Source organism: Orbicella faveolata, unplaced genomic scaffold, assembly GCF_042242905.1.
Source record: "Orbicella faveolata isolate gen_17 unplaced genomic scaffold, um_ofav_v1 contig_3, whole genome shotgun sequence".
NCBI lineage: Eukaryota > Metazoa > Cnidaria > Anthozoa > Scleractinia > Merulinidae > Orbicella > Orbicella faveolata.
Window position 1 is genome coordinate 13,260,655 of NW_028301558.1, and position 16,241 is coordinate 13,276,895.

General features: G+C 38.1%; 1 protein-coding gene across 1 annotated transcript; it reads left to right on the forward strand.

Moving 5' to 3' along the window:
- The first annotated feature begins 1,027 nt into the window (after nt 1-1,027).
- On the forward strand, nt 1,028-15,833 carry LOC110048316 (serine/threonine-protein kinase H1-like). Its single transcript, XM_020754104.2, has 2 exons — nt 1,028-2,232; nt 10,188-15,833. Exons 1-2 carry the CDS (start codon nt 1,360-1,362, stop codon nt 11,073-11,075), a joined length of 1,761 nt encoding a protein of 586 aa, XP_020609763.2. The 5' UTR covers nt 1,028-1,359; the 3' UTR covers nt 11,076-15,833.
- The last annotated feature ends 408 nt before the right edge of the window (nt 15,834-16,241 follow it).

The following is a 16,241-nucleotide window of genomic DNA, read 5'->3' on the forward strand; positions in this document are numbered from 1 at the left end:
GGAGCAGCCAGAGATAACGGTCCACGTATATACAGTTATCAAGCCTTCAATCACCCCATTATCCCCCCGCCTGAGCGACACGAGAAATTGTTTTTCTCGGGAAGTACGTTCCAATCTTTCCAGAGTTGATAAACGGACCGGACAACTGAAGAACTCGTAAAAATCGAGGCTGCACGAGAAGTTTCAGGTTTTGCCACAAATAGAGACTGAACACTACAGGCTTGATGTTCGCTTGCATGTACTCAAAGGGAAATTTTCTAATCCATACAAAAATAATAATAAATACAGAAAAAAAAAATAAAATAAAAAAGATAAGGTTAGTAAAAAAAAAGTTAAAAAGTAATCCTTTGATCATTTGTTCTCGGGCGATGCCAACAGAATTTCTAACTCCTCCATTCTCCTGCAGGTGGGCTACTGGTAAATCTTCTTATGTATACCGTAGTACAGTAAGCCTGTGTTACTGAAATGGTCCCATCCGGTTCTAGGATGGCTGGAATTTTTAGAACACACAGCAAAGAATTATCACCTGACACTGGTAGAGGAGCTATTTTTGCACGAAAAATTGACATTCCCAAGACCCCATTAATCCGGGAAAAGTCCTTGTAGCTGTCCCGCATTTCAGGAAATCAGGGCATTGACAAATATGGTTTCTTCGCTCGAAGAGAGACAAAACAAACACTTAATGCAAACATTACGCATGCGGTTAGCCGGGCGAACGGACATGCCGTATCACAATTCACAACAACGTACGTAAATGAGTGAGCGGCTAACACAAAGGGAAACGCGGCGAACTATTAAAATTGTCACATTAAAGCCAAATACAAGCCAGGTCATTGTCAAATCTTGACATGGTAACAAGATAAACCTTTTCTTCGCTTTGTGTTGCATTCAAGTAACGTGTAAAGCGAACTACGTTGAGTATATCTGAGATGATTTTACGGCTTTCAATTGACGGGAAAAAGAGATATGCTTAGTGTGAGGTCTGTTGAACGGTGTTTGTTTTCGTTCGGCTGTGGATTCCGGGGGTCACTGTTTAGACAAGATTTTCTGAAGCTTGATTGGTTGTCCGGAGAATTCCCAAGCGACTGATTCAATTTGATTGACTAAAGTCATACTCTATGCCGCATTTGATTGGTCCCAGGGGATTGATTTCAGTTCGATTGGCCTCGCGCGCAGTACGCGCGATTGCGCGCGCTTGCTGTGACGCATGGCACGTTTCTGGCTGTATAAACATAGCGAGGTTTGTGTTGCTGGTCAAGCGGTCAAGCTTATCGTGCTCGAGTTTCTCCTCACCGTCATTGTTATGCCTTGTACGATACAGTTGTGCGTTGTCAGGTTAAAGAGAATTGTAAAGTAAGGATGGGCTGCAGCCAGAGCAAGAAACTCGCCGACGAGGATTGCATAAAGACGAAAAAGTTACCTGATGAATGGACTCCCGATGAAGGGAAGACAACACGTGAAGTGTGGCGTAAAGAAGCTGTGAACAATGAGGGAAAGACCTCTGAAAAGAAGCCAAAGAAAGGCCGTGTTTGTGAAGGAAAACTCAGTTTTGATCCAGTTGTGACTGAGAAGTACGAAATCAAAGCCCTGATTGGCAGGGGATCATTCAGTCGAGTTGTCCGTGTGCAACACAAGCAAACCAAACAACCGTATGCAATCAAGTTGATAAAGGTTCGAGGAGGCAAAGACGTGTTTGAATCCGAAGTTGCTGTCTTAAGGAAAGTGAAGCACGAATTCATCGTTCAACTCTACGAAGTGTATGAGTGTTCAGAAAGAGTTTATCTGGTCATGGAGCTCGCTACGGGCGGTGAACTCTTCGATCGCATCGTAGGCAGGGGATCTTTCACTGAGCGCGATGCTACACGAGTCCTGTACATGGTTTTAGAAGGGGTTCGTTATCTTCACTCCCTTGGAATAACTCACCGTGATCTTAAGCCTGAAAATTTGCTATATTATCACCCTGGAATCGATTCCAGGATCATGATCACTGACTTTGGACTCTCCAACACTCGGCAGGACACGGATAGCGAGACAATGGATACAACTTGCGGAACACCCGAGTACATTGCCCCAGAAATTCTCAAGAGGCAATCGTACACTAATGCAGTGGACATGTGGGCAATCGGTGTTATCACGCACATTCTTCTTAGCGGAGAAATGCCCTTTTTGGATGAGAATCGAACACGAATGTACAACGCTATTATGAAGGCAAAGTACTCGTACAACGGAGAGGTAAGCAGGAGTTTACTAGGTTTCAGTTTACTGAATACGCTCTCTTTATTCGACCGCGATTTTTGTCGCACTTGATTTCGCCTGATGAGTCATGGTAATCAGCTTTAATTGTTTTCGCTGTTAACTATTTCGTTTTCTTTCTGGAAGGCCTTCGCTCAGCTAAGAATAGTACGGTGAGAATCACCATTACTGTACGTCCTTACGTGTCGTGCTATTGAATTTAATGTGAATTGAGTATCAGTTGACAATCACATTTCGCTGGCAAGTTTTCACAGATCTTTTGTTTCTCATGACAGGATTTTCCTGTTGAGATATTGTAAGCAGTACTCTAACCGAGGCGGAATTCATGTTGTACGAATGTTGCTGTGGTTATTTAATTGGAAGCTGGTATTATATCCCAGCGATTTCGTACGATCTTGCCGCGATCTTGCCGCGTTCTTGCGTCAAATGCAATTATATTTGTTGTTATCTTTGTTGTAAATAACACAATGCGAAATCGTTCGCCGTGATCTGTAGGACTGTGACCCCAAAATTAACCTTAGTTGAACAGAATCAATTTCAACGCATAATTGTTTTATTGAAGAAACCAAATTATCTTCTAAATTTTGTTTTTGTTCAATTTTGCGTATCAACTCCGGAGGAGAGCCAAAACTATTGTCTGTGCGCGAGGTGCGAATCATCGTAATTGTTTTCCTGGTTTTTGGTCGAGAACATTCGGTATTCTTGTTTCTCGGAGACCGCGATTTGTTCGTAATAATAATAACTGTTTCTTTTTAAACAAGGTAGCCGGGAAAAGCGTAAACGATTCCCTTCTAGTAATAACAAGATACCGGTGATATATGTGACGGAAAGAGTTAACCTCTGTGACTTCTTCGTATACGGAAATGTGGTCAGATGTCGTAGCGACAGCAGCTTGGCACATTTCCTGTGCAGTTGTTTCTCTGTAGACCTATGATCCCGGGCCTATGATAGTAAATCTATCGCCGCTACTAGCTTTTAGCGAGTTCCACCTGTTGTGCAAAGACCTTGAGAGCAGTTCTTTGCTGTGCCGCTGAGGTCACATTGCTGCCAGTTTTCGGCTGGGCCTGAGCTATCTACAAACATTCCGTACATTTTGCGGCGAGTGGTGCACTCGCTGCGGTCCCTTGTTATCGTTGGAAACATTCGCTTGAATACGGCACATTGTTTACATTTAAACTGTTTGTAACGATTTGATGTTATTTTTAAGCGTATTTCTCAGCCCAGTAGTGAAAACCTGATTGATCTGGGCGAAATTTTGTTCAGGTGCGGGCTTTCAAGGCTTAAATCGAATTGGCAGGACTTCCTTTGACGTGATCCGGTATTTGGCAATAAGCATTGTTAACTCTTTTTGCTAAAATTAAATCGTATTAAGATCAATGTACGAAATGCATCGAGTCTTATTACCCTGATTGGGGCAGAAAACTATCCTGTAGAGTGTGGGCAAGTTTTCAGGGTGCCATACACTTGACAACAATTTTTATCTCTTGAAAATGAATGTAAATTCACAAAATAGTTATCTACCTACTTTTGTGTTTGCTACTGAATTCATTTAAATTGGCTGGAAACCAAAATCTATATTTAGTGAGAACTACTGTTTTCTGAAAATCAATAGCATAGTACTTAGTGGAGGTTTACCCGTGGTCTGAATAGGCTTTGTGAAGGTGTTTTTGACAAAATCAAAATGGTGACAATTTGCTGTTAATTGTGAAATGAGAAGAAAAGCGAATGCCTCAAGTACAAGGGACAATACTAAGAAACTTTCAAACAGTTGCTTGTGAAAATCGATGTAGTTGAATTCACAGAACAAGAGTGCAAGTGCTTGTTTTCCAATTGTTAGCAAAATATGCACTGTTAATAGTCAAGCCTCAGGGTCTTACAAAATGACACATAAACTTTACGCTGCAGCAACAAAGAAACTTTCAACTCTGCCTGTCAAGAATATACTACAATGCATCTCCAAAGGTGTTTGAGGTAATTTCCGTGGAGGAATAACTGTAATAAATTTTGAAACTGAAGGTTTCTCAATATGTCTCGGTCATCATAGGAGAGATCTAAAGAAAGATATTACATTTTAAGGTAGTTTTAATAGTCATTCCTAAAGGAAAAAAGTGAAACAATGAAGGCGTTGTTACGCTTGGCACTATCTCACTGAATATGTTTTAAAGTTTTGTTCTGTTACTGTTAACGGATAGCTGCAGTAACACAAAAAACATTTGTTGTAGTATTGATGCAATGCTGCAAAAAGCACTAAAAATTTAATTCTGTTTTGAGCAATGCTTGCTACAACAGAACTATTACTAGCCATGTTCATTTACTTGAGGCAATTTTTCGTGCAATGCCCTCCAAATATTTGACATCTCCAGTAGACCGGAAATCCAGCCAGTGAATATTTCCAGCTTAATAACAAGTGCAAAAATGTGAAACATCTTTTATCTCTCTTCAATCAGTATCCATGTGTTCATAAATAGATCTGCCAAGTGGTTATTGATTCCAGATAAGTACACTAAGTGATGACCTATCCCTTCTTTCACTCATAATGGTAGTTATTAATAACTTGCAAAGAAAACTCCAGCGGTAATGGTGACCAACAAGGACACAGCTACATGCTATCTAGATACTTTATAAGGCATTACAGCTCTTATCATCAAGTGTCATGATCCTAGCCTGACCTGTTGAACAAGGAATTGTGAAGTTCCACTTGCATTAGACTGTAGCATATCTCCTTGTCCTGTGGGTGTGTCACTACTAGTTTGCTAAGACGAAACCTAGCTGCCTGTACTTTGTTCATGGTTTAACCTGGTTTATGTGCTTTTGGAAATTTATGGTCACATTTATTTGCCCACTACCAACATTTAGTAACTAAGGGGAGGCTTGAACGGTTGTAGTATTTGAGCCAAAGAAGTTGTCATCTTGAATTTACCCAGATGCTTACAAGAAAAATATGCTGACAGGCAATCATACAACTTCACCTGTTATCTGTACTTATGGTCAAACATTGAAACTCTTGCTTAGCACAGATTGCTGATTGAGTTTTGAGCTTCAGGAAGGTGGTGACAGCAATAAAATAATTTCAAGGAACTTGTTTCTCTACACCTCAGCCATTTTATAACCAAAATCACTTTAATATTGAACATCTGTGCGATTGTTACTCATACTGGAAACCCATCTCGAGTGAATTGTGACAACAGGCATGACATTGAAACAGTGTCATCGAGACATGTGTCTCTGAGAGATACAGATATGTCAAGAGAAAATAAGGTGAAAGGGAGGCACAAGATTTGTGTTGAAATTGCAGCAGTGCAGAATCAATTCAGGTTAATTCTGCTGAGTGGCATGAGATTAAAACAGTGACATAAGTCCAAGCGAAAAAGATATGTCTAGAGAAAATAAAGTGAAAGGTAGGTACATAATTCATGTCGAAATTACAGCAGTGCAGAATTAATGCAGGTTAATTCTGAGGAGTGGCCAGGACACTGAAACAGCAACATATGTTACAATGTCTAAGGGAAAAAATATACATTTAGAGAAAATAAGGGAAAAGGGAGGTACAAGACTTGTGTTGAAATTGTAACAGTGCAGGAAAGAAGAAAACAGCAGCAGACTTCATATTTTGAAATGTTCAACAGCAAACTGGTGTATTTAGATGTCCACTGCATCATTCTCTGGGGTAGGACAGAACTCCAACATTACACACATGTAGGTTATTCAATACCTTTTAAGTGTGGAACTTGTTTGTATTGGGGGGAGTGGGGCTGCAGTGTGCTGATTTAACAGCCAAATGCCAGTTCCACATCATAAAGCAGAGGAGAAAAACAATCATTCGACAGTAAATGGGGCTGAATTTATGTTCCACTCACTAAGTCAGTTTCGCAGGCTTTGTTTTCTAATATTTGTTGATTTAGCCATTCAGAATATTGATAGCCAAAACAGATGAAAGGCAACAGCTAAGAACACATACATGTAAATGGCTCCTTTATTCACTTGTTGTATGTCTCTTACAGGTGCTTTATGCCAAAAAGTACTTTGTCATTTTTCATAGGGAACACCAATGAACTGAACTGGCAATTAGCACGCTAAGCACTGTTGAAGACATACAACTGTGTTCTGACCAACTAGTCTCGTTAGCAATGACCGTGGCCAAATTTCTTACAGCGCTATGCAGACTGTGGCAAGGCAAGGTTCAATTATCCAGACAAAAAACAGTTATAAGTCTGAAAACCCTGCAGTGGTTCATCATATAACTGCTGTATTCGTATTTGATTTCGTGAAAAACTGTTGTGTTCATTTTGGAAACATTCCAGACACCAGTATCATTGTAAAGTCAGTAGTGACTGCAGTCACTGACCTGTCTAGACTGGAGGCCTATGTGTGTAATTGTTTGCTACGACACAAACTTTTGATGTGTAACTGTTGACTCAATATGAAGTCAGTCATGGATCTAGAATAAAATGTGATGGTTTTCAGAAACAATGAGCACCAAATAGACAGATGGATAGATAGAAAACTTTATTTGACCATGGTAACTTTGCTAAAAAATTACAAAACATTGCACTTTTGTTCTCCCCAAAAGCCATGAATAAAATCCGCAAACTTCTAAAGGGATCCAGGGCCATGCTCTCCCAGGAACTGTTTTGGATTTTAACTCCTGAAGTTCCCTTTCCTGAGTCATTCTGAAAAATGTGACTGATTTCCTTAGTATGGTGGAACCAACTGGCTTCGATTCACACTTGGGAGTAGAAGTTGGTTGATTTTGACTCCTTCATTTGAAATTGAGTCGTTGCCAAAGCTCCTCTACTCAAGAAACAATGGGTGTACTCTTTGAATATGACATTCTGCTTTAGAATGCATTTTAAAACTTCTTTGAACTGAACATTTTGCAATGGAATACATGTAAAAATAGTTTTAATTGTATTTAGTTCTATGTTTCATTAATTAATCCAGTTTGTCTCAGAATCCAAACTTTTTTTGTTTCATTCCTTAATGTAGTGATTAAATTGTGATTGATCTTTGGTGGTGGTCTGAGTTTGATAAGCGTGGAAGTCAATTGAAACATCCAAAGATACACCTGGAAAGACGTTGATGACAAAAAGTTTTATGTTGCAATGTACTTTATGTAACTAATAACGTCAGTCCAAACCTTGTTTGCTATCTCTATAATCATCAGACTGAAGTTATATAAAAGGTTACATACATTTACTGTATCTTCTCGATTAAACACAGGCATTTATTTTTAAACTCAGGTGTTTAAATACTTTTGTAGTTTATTTGAGCCTGGAGTTTATTAGAGTTTTTATTCAATATTTTGAGAGTTTTAAAATATCTTATAATTATACCTAAAGCTTACTATGACTTGAGTATAAATTCCTTGAGGGTCTTATTTATGAATCTACCTGAGAGACCCGGCATTTATTCGAGACCCACTGTTTAATCAAGAAAACATGGTAATTTGATATTGATAGTAAAAAAAAAAGAGAGAGAATTTCAAATGTTTGTGAAATTTTACCATGGCCTCAGGGAAGGCTGCATGTTTTGGCTTTGGCGTGTCATTTGCAAAAACAGTGTTCAGTGATATTAACAGCTTGTTTAATGGAAGTGTCCATTGACAGAACTGTAGGTTGCAACCAAGGTTGCATTGTTTGATTTTTTGCTTCCATAGCATGTCATGTGCAAACAATGGTTAAACAATGTTGATCAACACCTTGTTAAAAAGAAGTGTCTAGTTGGCTTTCAGATGCTGTCGCAGCCATGGTTGCACTGGTTGATTTCACCTTGCTTCTGTGGGATGCCATTTGCAAACATTTTTGAGAGCTGTTAATACCTCAATTGTGAAAAAATGTGTCCAGTTCACCTTCAGATAAAGATGATTACGATGACCAAGCCAATAGGTCGCAGCCAAGGTTGCATTGTTTGTTTTTATTAGGGAACTTAAGCACGCACGTTTTTGAGACGGGGACGGTAACCGGAAGTGAGCTATTTTCATTTTAAACTTGTCCTCACACAACCATACTCACATTGCTAAGTATCTTTTCTTCATTACAGATGAGTAGTATAAAAATCTGGGAGACAATACGGTCCTAGCATGCGAAATCTTCTCTTCCGGTTGCCGTCTGCATCTCAAAAACGGGCATGCTTAAGCTCCGTATTGGCTTTTGTGGGACATTCACGACCATTGTTGAGGGATATTAACACTTTGTTGAGTAGAAGTATTCAGCTCTCATACAGATGGAGATTATGTTGATAAAGCCGTAGGTCACAGCTAGTACATGTAAACAGAGCAAGTTATAGGGTGATAAATAGACTTAATTGATTAGGTAGCAACAGTTCTATTAATTAAAATGATTTCGTCGGCTAAACCTCATAACCCTTGGGAGGGACTATGAATGTTAAAAAACAAATGCAAAGAACCTCTTTGTGGTTTAGCTAGAAAGAGAGAAATGCATGCATAACACCATAGGTTGTCAGTGCAAAAAATAGACTGAAAACATGATTAAGAACCAATAATTCCGGTGATTAAAATGATCGCATCAGCTAAACCTCTAAACACTTGAGAGAAACTGTTAAGGTTAAGAAACAGATGTCAGGAATGTCTTTGCAGTTTGACTCTAAAGGGAGAAATGTCGGAAAGTAATTTGAAACAGCACGTAGGGCGGGTGATGATGCTTAAAATTTGAAGGAAAATTATACTTAAAACCTGAAAATTCTTCCAGAAGTACTACATGTACCAAATTTACTTTGTGAAATGTGTAAAGGGAACATTAAGGAATGAACTCATTATTTACAACTAGTCGATGCCTGACCAAGAATATAAGTCAGAATACATGAACTGAACACTCATTAACACTTATAAAAGACGTGTAACAATCTACAGAGCGCAATGGTTAATTGGATTTCCTGAGTCTGATTTGGAATATGTTTTCGCCTTGATCATCCTTCATGAATTGTGTTCAAAAGTTTGATGATCAGCACAGTCCGTATAGAGTGTTTAAGATTCACTGTCAACTTGTTGATGGGTTGTAAGTTTCATCTGATCATTCTGGATGAAGGAAATTTCCATATGAGCAGTGACGCAGCTGCGTCATCTCATCGGTGGGATGGAATAAGCTTTCCTGTTGTGGTGGTGTATTCAGAGTTTGGGTTATATTACAATGATTTATATTTTCAAACTGTATTCAAAGATTTGTGGTAAGCACTTCAAAGCTTCTTGTTTAATTAAATGTCTGGGTTCAAGTTACACCAAACTTGTAACGAAGTAGTTCATCATGTTGGTCATGGTAAATTCTGATAGAATGATATTGTTCAACCATAAGCGATTCCTTTCCACAATGCAGAGTTAGGAGGAAACATAAACTCAGTAAAACAGAAACAGAAACTCATCATGGGCAGCAGCTGAATGTTAATACCCAGATTTCACCTCTTTCTTGCAAATTTTTCGTAGTTGTCTGGATGCCCTTGATATAAATCTGAACTCTAATGACCGTCATTCCATCAAATGCATTGCTTGTGTTCAAAACAAGCATGATTGTGTGTTGCCATTAGGAATCAAAGGGTTCAAGCATGCCACAGACATCAGTTTTCAAAAGTCACCACTTTTTCCCTGATAAAAGTACAGTTTTTCCCTGTCTAGATAAATAAAAATGTCAGATGAATTAGGGGCCTCCAGTCTCCGCTAACAGCAATACTATATACTCTGAGAATGACTGGCTACCTCTCCAGTAAGGAAAACATTGTTGAGATCACAGTGCCCTGAAATGTTTCTTCCAGCCTTCAATGCTATAAATCAGCCATGCTATGGTTTCAGCTTTCCCTGACTTATCATAAAATTCCCTGACTTTTCCCTGGCCTTGAAGAATTTTTTTGTCCCTGAATATTTTCTGACTTTTGTAACATTGTCAAGTAACCACAAAATTAAGTTTGTTATTTTTTTTCCCTGTTAGGCATGGAAAGATGTTTCAGATCATGCAAAACAGTTCATAAATAAATTACTTGTGGTAGATCCAGGGAAACGCATGACAGCAGAGCAGGCTTTGCAAGACCCATGGATTGCTTTTTGTGCTGCCTCTTCAAGTTCGATAAATCTTCAGAGGTCATTCAGTGAGAACTGGCGCATAAGTACCTCTCGGATAAACAGTGCCAGATCAAACACTTCTCAAAAGTCCAACAAATCTGTGAAGTCTGGTAGATCTGTTCTTTCGCTTCCTAGACGGACAAAAGGTACTAATGTGCCTCAAGAGACTACTTTGATCTTGGGTCTTACTGACGTGCAAACTAAAGAAATCAAACAGGGTGGCAACAGATCATCTGGTTTGAAAGAGTCTAATGTTAAACTAACAAAGCAATTTGCTGAGAAACTACATTCTGTAATCGATGAAGATGACAGGGAACTGCTTAGTAGCAGTGCAACTGAATGCGATCCCTCCATTGTTATGTGTACTACAGAAGGTGACAGTAACAGACAGCAAGTGGTGACACAAGACATTGTCTTAAGCAGCAGTCATGCTGTTGGTTCAAACAGGAAAACCAAGAATCCTTATGAGGTTAAAACAACTGATTCCATAGTGGTGCAATACGCTGCTTCACAGGATGTTGTAGAAGAGGAAGTGAAAGGGATACCAATTCCAATTCCCAAGGACAGGTCACAACAGTCACGCTTAGTGATGAGAGACAATTTCTTGGAAGAGCACCGTTTACAAGAGGCACAGCAAGATTGCTCAGAGGATAGTGGTTTGAGACTTTCTTTCCATGGAGAATCTCCTCCTAGACACCGTTCACTTTCCCCTTCACCAAGGAAAAACAAGGTATATTGTACTTTTGACAGCAGTTAGTTGTACTGTGTATATTTTTAGATATTTCAATTATATGAAGAGAATCCTTCAATATTTTGGAGTGTTACAGCTTTATAACTTCAAACTTAACAAATCTGTTCTAACATGAATTAGTACAAATGTACTTGTGTTCTATCACAAATGCTGTTCTCTGATTGGCTATGCTACTCACTATCTATTCTGTTGTAGATACTGAGCAGCCTAGCAGTGTACGGTTGTAAGAAATGGCAACTGCTTCTTTACTTTTTCAAAGTGTCAGTATAGATGATTTAGATAAAGTTTTCTACAATGAGTAGATTTATACTAAAACAATAAACAGATTATTCACTCTTGATTTCTATGTGTGATAGTGTACTCGGGCTGCACCCTTGGCAACTATCATGCAACAGAAATCTTGAGCTCATAATCTAACTGTCAATTACATGTATTACATTGAAGAAAACATTTGATACATATTCATACTGTGGCCCTTTGTGCCAGCCATCGTGAGTCAGCAAGCAAGGCATTAAGATCCCATGCCGCAATAGAGGATTTCTAGCATACTAGTTGTGTTTGCAATTTAAGGAACACTGGCAGAAAAATATGCATTTCAGGATCTTTTTGAAGCCCTAAATTGTTTGTAAGCTTCTCAGTGATATTACTTAGATTGTACACAACTTCAAGGAATACTTTTCATTGGAAAATTTTAACTTAACTAATTACTTCCCCTCACCCATATAGTAATTCTGTCTCTGAAGACAAAGAAAAATGGTCTGAATCTCGTGACATGTTATTGTTCCACACTATTGCCCACAAGGGGAAGGATTGATGGTGGCAATGATGAAATATATTGTTCTTTAATGAAGCCAGTGGTACGGTGGACATAACATGAATTATGGCTAGTTTGATTAAAATGTCTCATTCCCAAGACACCAATGCTGAATTAGAAAGAGCACATGGGAAGTGAATGATGAAGCTGGTGTGTAATTGAAACAAATACTTTTCAAGTTCTGTTCACTAGTACTATAATTTGTTTAAGACTGATTGAAATGTGTAAAATTGTTACCAGATGTAATCATGTTAACATAATTGTTGTGCTATTGTTGTTTAACATATAATGGTTAATAATGGTAATAGGACTGAGTGGAGTCCAATTCGGTCTGTAATCATACAAGTGATTAACAAAATTGTTAATCACGAGTTATTATTATTACCAATTAATCAAAACTATGACAAAATTCAAGAAACAAACAAACCATTGATTGAGCGCTGAACAATTAAACGTCGTTATGAATGCTGAAAAACACAGCAGTTTACTCAACAAAGTGCACCGCAACAGTGTGCGTAAAATGACGCGTACTGTCCAATTACAAGCATGATGCGTACACTGTCCAATTAATGCTCAAATTGGGCTGCTGATAGCCCATCACGTTCGAGAATTTTGTTATAGTTTTGATTAAGATTTTAATAGGACAAACTAACAATAACATAGTTTAATTCTGTAATTATTTTGCCAAAAACATTCTTCAAATGTAGGAACATGCCTACTTAAATTTACTCACGGTTATCCAATTAGGATGTGATCACCGTGGATGCATAATTATTTTGTTGTGTTCATCAATAAGTAAGTCGTAAACAAATGATGTAGCAGTGATAAGTGTGAACCTGTGAACTTTTAGATTTCAAAAGAATATAACCGAAACAAATTTATTGCCATGCTGTTTTTGTCAGCAGTGGTAATCAACATGGCATTCAAGAATAGAAATATACAGGCTTTGTTGTTGCCTTGCTCAATTTTTTCTCAATTGTATTTGTAGTCCTATGGTTGGCCATTCGTTTCAAAATTACAACAGGGTATATGTGAGTTTTTCTGCCGCGTATACTTGTTTACATACATTACCTATGGGCTTCAAGCCCATATATAAGAGCATTTAGATTGCGTACATACGTATTTTTAAAGGACCACATATTTGTGTCAACTCAAGTGCGGGGATGTGCAAAATAAATGCCCAAATATACGCGTCTTACAAAGACCATATTTACGTGTGCTAAAACACGCGTGTATGTAGGTCTCATAAATTATGTTGTATATACTAGCATGAAATGTGCCTTTTGAGAGAATGGCTGTTAGCGTATGATAGCAATGAAAATTACTTCAACTTAGAAATCGTCAATATGGCAGCAGAGGTAAAATGCCTTGTTTTGGTCTATCTGCTATGTAATGTTTGTTGCTCCAGCTCTCCAGTGACTTAACTTCTTGAAACAGTTACGCGTCTTTTGAATGACTGGTCAAGATTTTGTCCTCACGCTGATTGCCATGATTTGTTGTAGATTATTCTGTACATCGTTTAGTTGATTCATTGGACAGAGGTGCCCAAGCAAATGCGGAGAGGATATGACCTCTAGAATCGCTAGTGAGACAAATGCAACATTGACTACTTAAATGGAAAATGTTTGCATTAAGAGCAGTTTCATACACCTCAGTTCTCCCATTAGGGCTTTGCCAACTGTATATGAAATATCAATACCTCAAGGGGAGTTTCAGGAAACGGAATGTGATTTTAGTGTAAGTCCTATTGAGTCTTAACCAGTTGATTCATCTGGTTGGGTGTTATCATCAAATGTGTCCCTGACAGCTAGTATTTCCAGTATTATATATCTTTTGAAATCACTGTGTACACCCACATTTGTTGAGGAGTCCAGTGACCCTCTGTGCGTACAGAATGATTATTGCCTTAATTAGGAGGTTTAACTGGGTGTTAATTCTGGAAAGAAATATGTAATGCAAACAGAAGAGATCGATTATGATGGTCGATTCCAGGATGCCATTTTCTTTCATCTGGTAGAACAGGGTGTAGTAGAACTGGCTGACTCCAATGAAGACTTCTCTCCAGAGACACTCAATTCACTGGGTGTGTACAGACAACCCAGCAATTTTGCTTCCCCTATTAAATTCCCTGTGCCATAGCATAGCTCTTCCTACCCGTAAATTTTCATCCCCTTCATCTGAACACACTCTGGAGGACAATCCATAACTTTGCACAGCAGCTAAGAAGAGAGGGAGCCCAGTCGCAGTAGAATTGTTTGTTGCACAACTTAAAGTCTAAAAACGGCAGTGTAGTCCATCAATGTGCCAGAGAGAATTAGGTCCCCTGACACTGTAAACATGCCTTGTGAGGGTATTGAACCACCTCATAGCAGACCCTGCTGGGTCAGTTTGAAAAAAACTTTCCCTTACACACTGACACTGAACATAGATATTTCTACTTCACAAATGAACCAGCTTGATACTGATACCAGAATTGGGAAACCCACGTCAGTCTCAACAAATGATCAAGTTCTCTGCCATGTTACGATCAGCGTGAGGATAAAATCTTGAACAGTCATTCCAAAGACACATAACTGTTTCTAGAAGTTCAGTCACCAGAGATCTGCAGTAACAAACATTAAATACCAGATAGACCAAGAGAAGGCATTTTACCTCTGCCACCATATTGACGATTTCTAAGTTAAAGCAATTTTCATTGCTATCATACATGAACAGCCACTCTCTTAAAAGACACATTTAGTGCTAGCATATAGAACGTAATTTACGAGACCCACATATACGCACATTTTAGCACGCATACATATGGGTCCTTGTAGGACGCGTATATTTGGGCATTTATTTCGCATATCCCCGCGCTTGAGTTTACTCAAATATGTGGCCCTTTGAAAAATGCGTATGTACACGATCTAAATGGTCGTATATATGGGCTCAAAGCCCATACGTAATGTATCAAAACAAGTACACGCAGCAGAAAAAGCCATGCATTCCCTGTTGTAATTTTGAAACAAATGGCCAACCATATAGTCCAGAAACATTTTATTTACCTTGGATGTATAATAATATATTTTCTTATCAGAAACTATGCATATTTTTACTTTTACATGTTAATAGCCTATCAATGTAAGTTTTTATAAACTGAATTTATATCCTGGGTGCAAAGAGTTTATATGGCAAATATACGTTATATAATGACAGAGATTGAATCTACAAAGTTTCTAGAAATTTTGAAAGTGATTGCATTCACATTTATAATTGTAATAGGACTGCATGGAGTCCAATTCGGTCTGTAATCATACGAGTGATTAACAAAATTGGATGACCGCAAAGCGGAAGTCCGATTTGTTAATCATGAGTATGATTACAGACACGATGTCCTGTTACCAATTAATCATAACCATTACAATTTCCCAGTTTGAAAAATAGCGTTTAATAGTCATTTTTAAATATCATAATTAAGAATATGGGAATAGTTTGCAAAATGGCTGTTAAGTTTCTTTCAAAACAGTCACTGGAATCTAAACCTCCACAATTTTACAAAGTCAGTCTCTTTAATTGGTTACTATTGTGACTGTAATCAATGTTGTGATTGGTGGATTTAGTGGAGCGGACTTAAAATGATTGCCTCATGTAACTGTCTGATTACAGGTGTCCGATTACAGCCAACTGTCTGATTACACTGTTGGATTACAACTTTGCAGATTAATTAGAGTAAAATACACCAGTTTATGCACCAATCACATTTGAGAAAATTGTAATATTGTTATGATTAGTATTATAATAATATACGCTGGAGATGTAAATTAAGAAGTAGAATTACAGAGATGTATTTATTTCACATATACTTCCTCAGTAAAGAGATTGCAGTGCAAAATTTAAATGAATAAATTTTAATTTAAAGTTTCAAACTTGATGAGCCAGTGTGAATAAACTGATGTTGTTTTTGTACTCCACTCCCACTCCTTAGTCATCATTGAGTAGTATTTTCTAGATCATTACACAATAACTGTCATTACAATCAGCGTCAATCAATAGCAGTTGCAAGTTACTTCAAGTTAACAAATGGTTGAACCAGACACTTGGTGTAACTGTGGAATATACGTTGAAACTATTTGACGATGAAATTATTTAACATAGAATGTATGATTATTCCAAAATGACTTAATTGTTAGCTTCTGATAAATGCTTTCTTTTAGTTGACCCAATTTGAAATCTTAAATTGTGTATGTAGATAGTGCTCAGTGGGGTTATACTGTAAGAACTCAACCGTGGTATGTGTAAGTGCCAGAAGATTATACTTAGGCCATCCCCATGAAACGTCTCATTTCCCATTGTGCTCTTGCTTATAAGAACAGTGGTCA